The 13505-nt window shown below is 39.2% G+C and overlaps 1 protein-coding gene across 2 annotated transcripts in view; it reads right to left on the reverse strand.

The window, feature by feature from the left end:
- Nucleotides 1-1917: 1917 nt before the first annotated feature.
- The window catches only part of BMPR1A (bone morphogenetic protein receptor type 1A), a 132932-nt gene continuing 121344 nt past the window's right edge, over nt 1918-13505 (reverse strand). For both annotated transcript variants that reach the window (XM_040623926.1, XM_008696139.2), the window contains exons 9-13: nt 10921-11113; nt 9129-9426; nt 7323-7498; nt 5942-6072; nt 1918-5854 (exon numbers count right to left, since the gene is read on the reverse strand). In XM_040623926.1, coding sequence (XP_040479860.1) covers nt 5729-5854; nt 5942-6072; nt 7323-7498; nt 9129-9426; nt 10921-11113 — 924 coding nt within the window. In that variant the 3' untranslated portion in view covers nt 1918-5728. The remainder of the gene's footprint in view (nt 5855-5941; nt 6073-7322; nt 7499-9128; nt 9427-10920; nt 11114-13505) is intronic.

The raw sequence follows: 13505 nt of genomic DNA on the forward strand, positions 1-13505 counted from the left end.
CCTTTGCACTTGAACTAAGTCTCCTCCTCCTCACTTCCAGCGTTAGGGTGACTCGCCTATTTCTGCTTTTACCGTCAGCTCGCAGTCTTTAACTCCCCGTGCCCAGTAGGGTGCCACTGCCACTAGCTGGCCTCTTTCTACACGACCGACTGGCCACCTTCAGTGTGCCGTGTCCGCTTCGTCAGGGCTGTGCTGCTCCGAGGGCGGAAGCAAGGCTTTCCAGGAGAATGCATCTAACTTTCGTGCCAGAAATGGTCCGTGCCCCAGCAGCGGGGAGATAGTTCTCCAAGTGAATGAAGACTTAATGACTGAATTAGCAGCTGCCTGAAATTACCTACAAGATTCGATGATTCTGGAAGAACAGTGTCCTCATTTCTTCACGTCTTCCCTACTAGTACTACTACTACTAGGAAAGAAACCTTGGAAATTGTCACCATCCCAACTAATCGGTGAGAGTAACAGATTATGGTGGGAAGGAAAAATGAATATATCGATCCAGGTTTGGGGTCAACCTTTTAGACAGAAGGAAAGCTAGCAAGTATTTGACAGGCCCAGGAGATCCCTGGTTCTTCACCAAGCTGCATGTTTACATTCTTTACATGCTGCTGGTTCAAGAAACCATCTGACACGGACTAGACAGGGGTTCCCGTGAAGAACCATAACAAGCTCTCCCAAAACATGCATATTTGGGGGGAGACCTCAGCTAGTCCCAAATCTTTTATGAGATTTAGCTGGTCCAGCTGCCTGAGGCATCACAAGGTTCACTGACTGACTGACTGACGAACAACCGGAAACAGCTCCAATCGGGGGTGAGACTAAGGGCAGGAGGGGAGAGGACACTGTTGCAGAACAGAGGGAAAGCTGCCTTCCCGCCCTGAAGTTGCAGCTTCTCACAAAGCGGGATAAATGGATTCCATGACTGTAAGTAATAGAAACCAGTTACAGGATGAGAAACCAGGTGCTGTGCTAGCAGAGAGAAGGAAGTTGGAAGTAATGCCCTGCCCACATCATACGGCCACACTTACCCAGAACCTTAGACTGGTTTTCATCTTAAAAAATCCTTTAAGGGGCGCCTGGGTGGCACAGCGGTTAAGCGTCTGCCTTCGGCTCAGGGCGTGATCCCGGGGTTATGGGATCGAGCCCCACATCAGGCTCCTCCGCTATGAGCCTGCTTCTTCCTCTCCCACTCCCCCTGCTTGTGTTCCCTCTCTCGCTGTCTCTATCTCTGTAGAATAAATAAATAAAATCTTTAAAAAAAAAAATCCTTTAAAAGTTCATAGCCACTAGTCCCACTTTTATGAATGTAATCTAAGAGAATGAATTTATGATTTAAAAGATTTATGTACAAGGATGTTCAATATATTCGTTGTATTTTTTAAAACAATGGAAATAACCCAAATATTTAACAGGGAATTACAAAAATAAATTATTTCATCTACTTGGTAGGATATTATGTAGTTAATTTTTTAAAGTTACATTTTCAGTGGATATTAATGAATACTATGATATCAATCATTTTGTAAAAAAAATGCAGCAGAAACAAAAGATTGAAAAGCAACATTCACGTGTAAATAGGGGTACACATGTGGCAATAGAATTGTGATTTTATTTGCTGCTTTATTCTTTCCTATGTTTTCCAAAATTTCTGCAATGAATACATATTTTTAGAATTAGAACTTTTTTTTTTTTTAAGGGAAATAACCCTTCACTGTAATAGGTTTTTAACTGCTCTACCTACACAAAGGAAAGACTGTGGGTCACTAACCTGCCATGCGTTCTGCACCACATCTCTGGCAGCCGAAGTGCACATCTCAGGGACGCGTGTGTGTACTAACTTATCTGTTATAAAATCTCACCAGACAGGTGACTTTTGATACACAATACAGTCCGAGTATCACAAAACACATCACTAAAGTATACTAAAATAAGGTTATTTACTTAAAAATGATACACTGGATGTAATCTATATATAGAACAAAGCAATTAATGGTAAACTTAATAAGGCACCTTTTAAACCAGATGCTGTACAAAATACATTTAGTGTGTTACATATCAAAGATGAATCTATATTTTTGGTGTTTTACAATTGCATAATAAAACTGTTTGTTTTTAACCCTTCTTTCAATGTCTATGTACAACTTCCCTAATTAAGCTATAATGATATTTTCATTTTATACAATATATACTACATTTTAGTTTTTAAATGGGCAAGGACAACGGTCACTAAAAGGGCTTAAATAATTCCACTGAAAGCATAGTACAGAGCACAAGCTAAAATTACAATAATATATTTAATCCTTTGCAAAAGCAGTATTCACATACTTTCCTTATGGGGTGATCATTACATGTGGCTTTGTGTGCTGCTGCCCGAGATTTAATTCGGTTTTTATGAACATGTCAGTTCTCTATGGTTTTCACTGTGACTCTCATAATAGCACTGAGGCAAGATGATGAACTGCTACCCGACTTTAACACCTGACCCAAGCAAATAATAACTACTACCCTTCAAACAGTACAAGAGCTGCAACAATCCTTTTTAAAAAATCAATTAGTATTACTGTTGAGACTATTTTCAATATTTGCAACATTTCCAAACAACGTGTATGAAAAGAAACACAAGTGATTTAATTTATAAAATCTTGCCTGGAATAAATTATTATCAAATTTGATCTTGGGACAGTTTAAGAGATACAGGATTCTTTAGAAGTTGTATTACATTTTTGTTCTAAACAGAAGAAAAGCATATGAACGAAAAAGGTACTGAGTATTTTAGAGTGAATAAATTAAAAATCCATTCCCATTTCCCATTCTAGGAAAACATAGTTTTCAAAAACTATAGGCCACTTTCTAAGTTTAGGGACACTTCTAGACATTGGAAATGCAACATAAAACGTTGACTGAAAGATCTTTAGTGAAAACATTTCCAGAGAAATCAGATTCAAATTTTGTTACTTCAGAAACTTGTTCAAAAGAAAGCACACCGAAAGCTCAGAATGGACGCACTGAGGCAGGTCCTGCTGTGCCTTTAATTCTGGAGGTACCGACCAGTATAAAGGGAATTCAGTAAAAGGAGTTTTCTTTGAGGGCTAACTTCTGCTGTATTCAGGCAGCTTTTGGTTTTTGCTTGTTTTTATGTTTTACTTATTTAAAAGGATGACAGACAGAAGCCACACGCTTTTAAAATACTTAAATTGTAAGTGGGACCAAACAATGGCTTCTAGGCTTTTACAAATTATGAACTATATGGTACTACGTAATACTTCCTCTTAGTCTTTAAATATTTCACTTACTAGATGAACTTAGAAATTTAACAGCGAGAGTAAGGAGAGGAGAAAATAAATTTCATGGATATTTTTTGGACTTTAGGATTTCAAATATGGCATCATTTGCTTTTTAAAGAACATGCTACCTTAGAAAATATTTTTATTGAACAAACTGCTAAAGTTAATTCTTGATACCACTCTTAATAGATCGATTTATTTAAAAAAATCAATATAGTGGTCTTGTACTTACATACTATCTGTAACTGTCGGCTTCCACACACTATTAGTTCAACATTTCTAAGAATAGAGTTTGCCTTTCTTTACATATGTTCTGTTATTAAGATGACAAATAATGTTCAGGATTTATAGTTTAGCCAATAAAAAATAAAGCAAGATTAACCTTAGATTAAGATCAGAGCTCAGAAGTGTTCTTAAATCACAAGGCAACATGGATTAGAATCTCTCTATAGTGGAGGACATTCTGAAAGAACACGTTATGGGGTACTATCAATATGTACATTTACTTATTTTCAAGAACACTTCGAACTTTAATTATGCTAGATGAAAATTACTAAACTTAGTCAAACTATTAAAGATTTCAAATTTGTGAAGTTTGATGAATTTGTGAAACGTAAGAGTTTCATCCTTAAATGACAGTCAGATTTTTGGTAATGGATGGATACATGCTCTGATTTCTCCCCATTAAAGATTTTTAACTATGTTGTGATATAATCACATTTATTTTATGTTACATTCAAAGAAAACTATTTCACTTTATGCACCCATGAGTTGTTTGCTCAGGATAAGACAATATTTAAAAGGCATTGGAGAAGCGTAAGTTTAAGTAAATCAGAATTATTCCTTGGGATAACAAGGCATCCATAAAATATGTAGCATTTTATTGAATAACAGCTATATGGCATAGATACAGGTAATGAGGAGATACTGAGCTTTTTTGCCTGACTCTTCATTGTCTTCACCAGTTATAGAACAGAAATCATAAAACCAAAAATCTCAAATGATTTAAATGCCCCAAACAGCTGTTGATAAGCTTATATCGGCTCTGAAATAGAAACTTCTAATTGGAGGATCCTTTCATAAAGAAAAATTGAGATGACAGCATCTTAATGAAAGTATATGCCTGAATAACAAAGTCCTAGATTTGATGATATACTTCTTTGAATGCATTAACTCTGACAATTTATAAGTAGTTCTACTTCTATAATATTTTTCTCTGATGATCTTTTAATTGTCTTCCCTTAAGAATGGGATATGAGGTACACACGAGAGCTGGTTTCCACAGTATGAATGTATGTACATATATAAAATATGGTTGTAAAGGAGGTGTTTTGCAAATAAAGCATATTACACACAAAATATAAATAACTTCCCTTTTAAAAGTTACTGAGAATAAAGAATATAGAACATGATTATAGGCACTTACATTGCTATCAAATGCAGTAATTAGTAATTCACTTCGATAGAAAGTGTTTTCTTTAGAAGGTTCATGGCATTGGAAGTTCCAACTTTGGATAACATGCTTTTCATGACAAAATTAAGAATTACCAAAAAGAAAGAAAGAGAAGGAAGGTAAGGAAGGGAGGGAAGAGTGAAGGGGGGGGAGGGGGAGGGGAGATATAGGGGAGGGAGAGAGGAAGGAAGAAAAAGATGGTGATGAAAGGAAAACAGTCCAAATTTACAGACACTTTAAACTTCTTTTGGCCTTTATATCAACTTCTATGTTAAAAAATAAAGTTGGCAGAGAAGCTAGCTCACTTGCAAGGTAAATAAATGGCTTTTATGTGACTGGAGAATCTTGGTCAGATAATGCATTTTTAAAGCACAAAACCAATAGCCACCAACATCTTCCTGTGCATTCATAAATTATTTTCTTCGAATTCAAATGGCAGCAGAGGAATCCCGGTGTGTGCGTGTGTGTACACACACGTATCAATATCAAGGCATGACAGACTACCATAAACTAAGTCGTATCCCGAACAGGCCATAATCCATATGCTGTTTACAAAGGTGGAATACACACAGATGAATTCTCCTCAGGTAGAAGGCAAAAGTGTGATTTCTCCATCTCTGCCGAATTCATTTATCTTCTTAAGGCTTTCACAGAAAGCACCATTTTATGAACAGGGAATTCAGTACCCAGAGTTTGGAGACTTATTAATCAGGATTGAAGTCTTGATGAAGTTCATAAAAACCCAATAAAAAAAAAGGCATCAAAAACCACATTTCAAATAAAGCTGTCCATATATAAAGAACGAAGTATTTAGAAGTTCCCAGCTTGTTATTCTACAGAGTACTGAAAGGTTTAATATTAGCAGCCTGTGAAGGTGTAGTGAGGGAAGAGTCTGAGAACCAAGTTAGCAACCTTATTCTACTCTAATCCCACCCGTTCCTTGGGTGAAAACAGCTCTTGCAGTCTAGAATTTCTCCTCAGGACTGTTTCACTGTCAAATCTTTACATCCTGGGATTCAACCATCTTGGCAAGTGTCTTCTTGATTCTCAGAGCTGTAAGTCTGGAGGCTGGATTGTGGGCCCAGCATTCTGACATGAGCTTCAGAACTGCTCGTAGACACTGCAAAGTAAAGAGAATGCAGTGAGTACATCAAGATCTTTGACGACACTTACCAGTCACTTCCTCAGGGGATGGAGCTCCACTTACTTCATCGCTGTTCCATCGATTGGACACAATTGGCCGCAAACGCTTGACACACACAACCTCACGCATATCTTCATATGATGGATCATTGGGCACCATATTGTAATATGGCAACTGGTACTCTTCTACTATCCCTGTAGGAAGTGAGAAAACACAATGGGCACAAAAATGGCTGGACAAAATATATCAGCTTACTCAGCACCTCTTATTGAACTATGGGAATTAAAAAGGATTCCTACATAAAGACAAGAACTATAGAGTGAATGACTACTTTTAAGAGATGTGTTTTCTTCTCTATTTCTATGCCTAATTATTTTCTCTACCTCCATCAGGGTCCCCATCATACCTGTGGACATATCTATATCCCTTAAGAAAAGTAAGGTGAAGTACTCATTTACCTTCAAATTTTTTATTTATTAATTTCTTTTTGCACACGTGCACAAGACAGCAAGCAAGCGAGCTGGGGAGGGGCAGAGGGAGAGGGAGAATCTTGAGCAGGCTCCATGCTCAGCACAGAGCCAGATGTCGGGCTTGATTTTCCAACCTTGAGATCATGACCTGAGCTGAAACCAAGTCGGTCATGTATCCAACTCAGCCACCCAGGCGCCCCTTCAATTTTTAATTTGATTACTTATATACGTAATTGCTCTTACTAATGAATCTGGTTTTTGTTTTTTGTTTTGCCTTATTTCGTTCTGCAGTAGAAACACAACATGATATGCAGAAAAGAGTTAACACGGCAGGCTGGAGACTGCTATCCTTTGAAAAGGCCTGCTTGCAGGGTTGGCGCTGGGCCGGTATCTGGGAACTTGCTGGGTAAACAATTCCCTACACACTCATTCAAAACTTTCCCTAAATGATAAGGGTCACTCACTGTGTGCCTAGACTATTTGTACAAACAGTATGGTTTATGCTGAACACCTGCTCTCTTTCTAGGAGTTTGGAATTCTGGTACATGCTAGGTGGAGGGTGCCCATGTGACCAGCCTCTAAAAATATCTTTGGGTACTAGGTCTCTAATGAACTTTCCTAGATGACAATATTTCACATGTTGTCATAACTCACTGCTGGAGGACTTAAGCACATCCTGTGTGACTCCACTGGGAGAGGACTTCTGGAAGCTTGTGCCTGATTTCCTCTGAACTTTGCTCCATGCACCATTTCCCTTGGCTGATTTTATCTGTATACCTGCACTGTAATAAATCTTGGCTGTGAGGACAACTATATGCTGAGGCTTGTGTGTCCCTGTAGTGAAATCCCAGAACCTGGGAGTGGCCTTGGGGATCCCTGACATATACGACATCTAAATTATATAAATGGTGTTGTTACTTTTTTGAATAATGAGGATACAAACATAACCGGAAACCCACTACGTAAAGTCTTACCTCCTGTGATACAACGACGAGCCATTTCCCAAATGATCAGGCCAAAGCTATAGATGTCCGCCATTATGTAGGGCTGGAAGTGGTTTTTATTCAAGCTCTCGTCTAGCACTTCCGGAGCCATGTAGCGTTTGGTACCCACCCTGGTATTCAAGGGTACGTCAACTTCATTTGTGTCGCTGAAACAGAAGACAGTGTTCAGGTTGAGGGCCAGGAACAAAATAGTTTATCTTGTATTTTTTGTCGCATTTTGTAAGTCAGACTCTTCCCTGCATGTGTACACACACACAAATATATAAAAATAAAATAAAATAAAAATCTACGTACCTACCAATCTTGTATCTCAACATTCCCTTAACAGAATGCCTTGGGACTAGATAAGGTTTTAAAATTTAGCATTTTCCACATTTTAGATAAGTGATATACCCTTGAAATATATGTTACATATGTTACATATTATACAACACGCCAGCAGGGTCCGGGGCAGCACTCAATCACAATCATTACTGTCTGCAGTGAAAAGCTAAGTATGAATATTCATATTATCCTGGATAAAGACAATAGACACCTCACATCAGTTCAAGTTTTGTCACCAAGTAAGTTCAGTGCCTCTCTAGGAAAAAGGACAGTACTGAATATGAGAAAGAGCAGTAGATAATTATGCATCCCAGAACAAGCAAATGTAAATATAAACTGAGAGGAATCATTTGCTTTTACTGTTCTCATGTGATAACCTCAGCCTTCGTGACACAGGATTACATTTTCTTTTCGGGTCCAAGCAACTTAGTTCTGTTGTGAGTCATGATTAAATAATCGTATTGACAATCAGTAATAAATGATGTTTACTGGTTTTTCAATTTTTGGACTAAATGTTAGAGTTGGAAGACATAAATGCTTTGTTGCTTAGGCCCCCAATTCTGGTGGGTTCTGGAAACTACTCTGAAGCTGAATTCACATAACGTATTTTAGATTTTCTTAAACAGTACCTGATGAGGATTTGAGCCAGTAAACACCACAGGATCAGAACACTGTAACAACTAGGGAAGACGATTTAAATTTTAACATTTGCTTCATTATGGACTAGTACTTTAATTTTGTAACCTGAAATGAATTCTGAAATGTAAACTGGCTGCTGTAGCCTCGAGTTATAACAATATTAAAACAGTTTCAATGGTTTCCTAAAAATCTGATAATTCTGTTTTAAGAATATCGACAATTTCAAGTGGTGATGAAGAAATGGCATACCTCTAACCGTTTATGGGAGTGTAAACTGACGACCGCTTCCTAAAGGAAGAATTCCACTACACTTTAACAGGCACATACTCTGTTTAGCCCCTTCTCTAGGAATCCACCACGAACAAACACTTACACAAGTAGTCAAGGACATTACATATGGGTAATATACAATGTGGATTAAAGCATTTTAAAAATAATAAAGTAGAGACAACTTTAATGCCCACCAGTTGGGTGGTAGATGAAATAAATTACAGTACATCCACATAATGGAAAACTGCATCAACACTGTTACAAAGAATGAGGCAGATCTACACGAATTGCAACAGGAGGATGTCTAAGACAATAAAAAGCAGGAAATCAAGCATTATGTAGAGTAGGATGTAATTTTTGTAAAAAACAAAACAAAACAAAACCCAGAAAAGCAAAACACCAAGACAAAAAAAATCCTAACCCTTTATTTATATAACCAGATAAGTCCAAACACATTTGGAATTCCACTATCCTGAATCCAAACAGGCAGATCTCTTTCGGAGATTACAATGATTTCCAAACAGCTGGCAGAGAACTGCTTACCTGTTGAATTTAACGGCAAGGCCCAGGTCAGCAATACAGCAACTTCCATTCCTCTTAATGAGGATGTTTTTGCTTTTTAGGTCTCGATGAGCAATCGCAGGCTTTCCTTGGGTGCCATAAATTTCTGTGTGGAGATGGCACAGACCACAGGCAGCTGAATAAGCCAACTTGAGCAGGGCTCTGGTGTCTAGCGTAGCGCACTTCAGGAAATCATAGAGAGATCCGTTTTCATGGTAATCGGTAATCAAATAGAGCTGAGTCCAGGAGCCTGTACCTTTAATGTCTGCTGCTATGAAACCTGTTCAATTAATGGGTTTAAAGGGTTAGTTATCAGTGATGGGTAAGAAGAATAATGAATGCTCATTCAAGATACTGAGAATAACTTTGGTATCGTGCATAGATAATAAAAATTTAATTTGCCTAACAAAATCTCTTGAATGTGTACCATTCTTTCCTGCCATTTACATAGATAACTCTACATTTCTGCAATATATTTAAAATAAGCTTAATGATAATCATGAAAATGACAATCATATAACTAAGAAAAAGATCACATATCAGAAAATAACCTGGGGAAATGCTATCCATCTCCATGATTCTCTATGCATGAAGATCTGTAAGGAGGAGGAATGTGGAAAAGCTCTCAATTTCAAATTGAAAAGTGGACACATTAAATAATAAAACGTTCAACCACGAGTTTGTGCCTAAGCCAGCTTTCATTTGCCCAACAAGCCCCAGCACAACCACCTTTCCATCTGGCTCACTGACAAGCAGGGCCATGATACCAGCCTCCTTTCCTTCTCTTGTCCCCTTTCCCTTCAGAAGAAGGTCAGTGAGTGCTGGGTTGAATTGTGCGCACCCCCAACCCCATACTAATTCATGTCCACTTGGTACCTGTATATGTGACCTTATTTGGAACAGGGTCTTTGTAGATATAACCAAGTTCAGCGGAGGCCATACTAGACTAGGGTGGGCCCTGATTCAATGACCAGTATCCTTACAAGATGAGGGGAACGTGGACATACAGGGGAGAAGGCCACGTGACAACAGACAGTACGAGTGCTATCTCCAAGCCAAGAAGTGCCAAGGAAGTGCCAAAATTGCTGGCAGTCACCAGAAGCTGGGAGGAGGTAAGGAAGGGGCCTCTTCTAGAGCCTTGAGGGAGCACGGCTCTGCCGACACCCTCATTTTAAACTTCTGGCTTCTCTAACTCCGGGAAAATAAATTTCTGTTGTTTTAAGCCACCCAGTTTGCGGTAATTTGGTGTGACAGCCCTCAGGAAGCTAACGGTTAAGTGTCCGGAGTACTTGTGGCAATGCGCTATGCACTCTCTAAATTAAAGGGTAGGGAAACAGTAGCGGAGAAGTCAGGAAAGCTTGAGGAGCTTCTGCACCCTACCGATCAGATCATACCTAAATTATTTTTCTATTTTGTAAATGAAAGGGGGGGGTTCAGTTATAAAAGGCAAAGGCATATATAGTTAAAGTTACACTAGAAAACTGCTTAAACTGCCTGTAAAAAACTCGGGCTGTGTTACTCTACGAGTAAGTCCAACAAGCCAGCACCACTTCCAATGTGAAACTCACCACTGTTTCCCTAGTTGGACAGTAAATAAAGCGGTTGGTGGGCACTCAGGACTGTTTTGCGTTTAAACCGTGTATTCTCCTGGGCTTCCTTTAGCCAGAGACACATAATGGAATTCACGTATGCTTTCAAAGCCCGCGGGCAGGCTTCCACTGCACCCCACTAACCCTGTCGAACACGGAATCGCCCGAAACACACGTGTACCCACCGAGTATGTTTTCATGGCGCATCAGCACAGTTTGATAGATTTCCGTTTCTCGAAACCAGCTAGCTTCTTCAGTGGTAAAAAACACTTTGACTGCCACTTTCTCACCACGCCATTTACCCATCCACACTTCTCCGTACCGGCCTTTACCGACTTGCCGAACCATCTGAATCTGTTTGGCAATAGTTCGCTGAACCTTCACAGAAAAAAGTAAAACGTTTGTGGAGTTCTTGTGAAAAGAACCTGCCCAGACCGAGAAAGTGGTCCGACAGCCTGTCCGTCAAAAAGGACGGGTGTACAACCAACCCACCCCAACGGAAGAATTTGCAAAGGATTTAAAAGAAGATGAAACAATGTACAATATATTGTGAAATTGCACACTAACGGGTTAGTCAACATGACAGATTGTTTTTAGAAATGGTCACCATAATTCTGCTCCCAGTCCCAGTCCACACACCCTTGGGTAGTCTCCTCTGCCGACTCTGGGCGTAGCCACAGGATCTGCTTTTGGCCACGGAACAATAGCAAATGTGATACAAGTGGAGACTTGAAAAGTGTGTGTGCTCTGGGGCTTGCCCTTTCTTGCTGTTCTGGAGAACTCTGTGACCAGTGAACAAAACCCTGGCAGCCCCAGGCCGTGTCTGTGACCTAGACCGTCTAGCTCTGGCTGAGCAGGTCCAGAAGAGGAAATGCCCAGCAGACTCACAGAGGCATGAGAGAGAGTAATGTTTGGTGCTTCAAGCCACTAAGCTTAGGGGTGCTTTAATATGCAGCAAAATCTAAATGACAGTTACAAATCTTCCACTCGAGCCAGTAAGACCCTCCATGATGTGGCCCCGGCCTGACTCTCCAGTCTCATCGTTTGCTATCATGACCCACCCTCACCCCTCTTATTCACCTTCTTCCAGCTTTTAGAATTCCCTCATCCACATGCCTGTCTCAGAGTTTTTTTCACATGCAGTTCCCTTTATTTAAGAGGGTCATTTCTCTGTGGAACACCTTCATAGCACACGCAGACCTCTCAGCTGGTGACCATATCACGATTATAATTGTATTATTACTTATATATAGATTTGTTCGAATTCTATTCCTTCCTACTCACAGAATATAGGGATTTGTTTAGGGGAATATTTGAAATATAGTAAGTGCTTTCATTAATTTTTGTTGACTCAAAGATGCACATTAATTGCTACCTTTCATTTTCAGAAGCACTAGTGGCCATTCTAAATTAAAAAGAACCCTAAGATCCAGGTTGGAAATGCAGTTAAAATGAATTAGATTTTGGGGCGCCTGGGTGGCTCAGTCGTTAGGCATCTGCCTTCAGCTCGGGTCATGATCCCGGAGTCCTGGGATCGAGCCCCACATTGGGCTCCCTGCTCAGCAGGAAAGCTTGCTTCTCCCTCTCCCTCTGCCCCTGCTTGTGTTCCCTCTCTCGCTGTCTCTGTCAAATAAATAAATAAAATATTTTTTAAAAAATTAGATTTTGTGCATACCTAAACGGACTTACTTTATGTATCATTTATTTCAGAATCCTTTTATAATTTTTAAAGTCAGGATTATTGAGGTGTAAGTTACATACAGTAAAATCCACTCTTTTTGAGAACAGCATTTTGACAAGTGTATACAGTCATGTAACCACCAACACCACAATTAAGATACAGAACGTTTCTATCACCCAAGAACGTTCTGTCTTGCCTCTTTAAAGTCAAACCCCTCCCCACTCACCCCCAGGCCCTGGCATCACTGGTGTTTTCTTTCTCTACAGTTTAGTCTTTTCCAGAATATCACATAAATGAAAACATACAATATGTAGTCTTTTGTGTCTAGCTTCTTTCGCTTAGCATAACACTTCAAAATTCATCTGTATTGTTGTTGCCTGTATCAGCAGTTTCTTTTTTATTGATGAGTAATGTTCCACTGTAAGAATATACCACGATCTGTTTATCCATTTACCAACTGATGGGCTTTTGGGTTGTTGATAATTTATGTCTTACAAATAGAGCTGCTGTGAATGTTCGCGTTCGGGTCTTTGTGTGGGCCATGTCTGCAGATCTCTTCGGTAAATACTTAGTGGCAGAACTGCTTCACAGTATAGAAAGTATATGCTTAACCTTTCAGTCAACTGTCAACCTGCTTCCCAAAGTGCCTGAAATGTTTTCATTTCAATCAGCAATGTATGAGATTTCTGGTTGATCTACATTCTTTTCCGCACGTGATATTCTCGGTCTCAGTCACACTAGTGGATATGCAAGATCTTGCTTTAATGTTTAATTTGCATTTCCTTGCCTTTTCATGTGCTTATCTGCCATTCTTCTCTTCTTTTGGGAGGTTCAAATCTTTTGTCCCTTTTTAAAAATTGGGTTGTCTTATTACTGAATTGTGAACATTCTTCATATATTCCGCACACATAAATTCTTTTAGATCTGTGTTGCCAGTTTGTGACTTATTTTTTCCTTTGCGTAAGTGTCTTCTGAATAGGAAAAGTTTCATATTTTGAGAAAGCCTAATTTATCATTTTAAAAAATGATTCATGCCGCTTGTGTCCTAAGAAACCTTTGCTTATTAACTCAAGGTCACAACAATTTTCT

The sequence above is a fragment of the Ursus maritimus genome, unplaced genomic scaffold (genome assembly GCF_017311325.1).
Source record: "Ursus maritimus isolate PB19 unplaced genomic scaffold, ASM1731132v1 scaffold_7, whole genome shotgun sequence".
Taxonomy (NCBI): domain Eukaryota; kingdom Metazoa; phylum Chordata; class Mammalia; order Carnivora; family Ursidae; genus Ursus; species Ursus maritimus.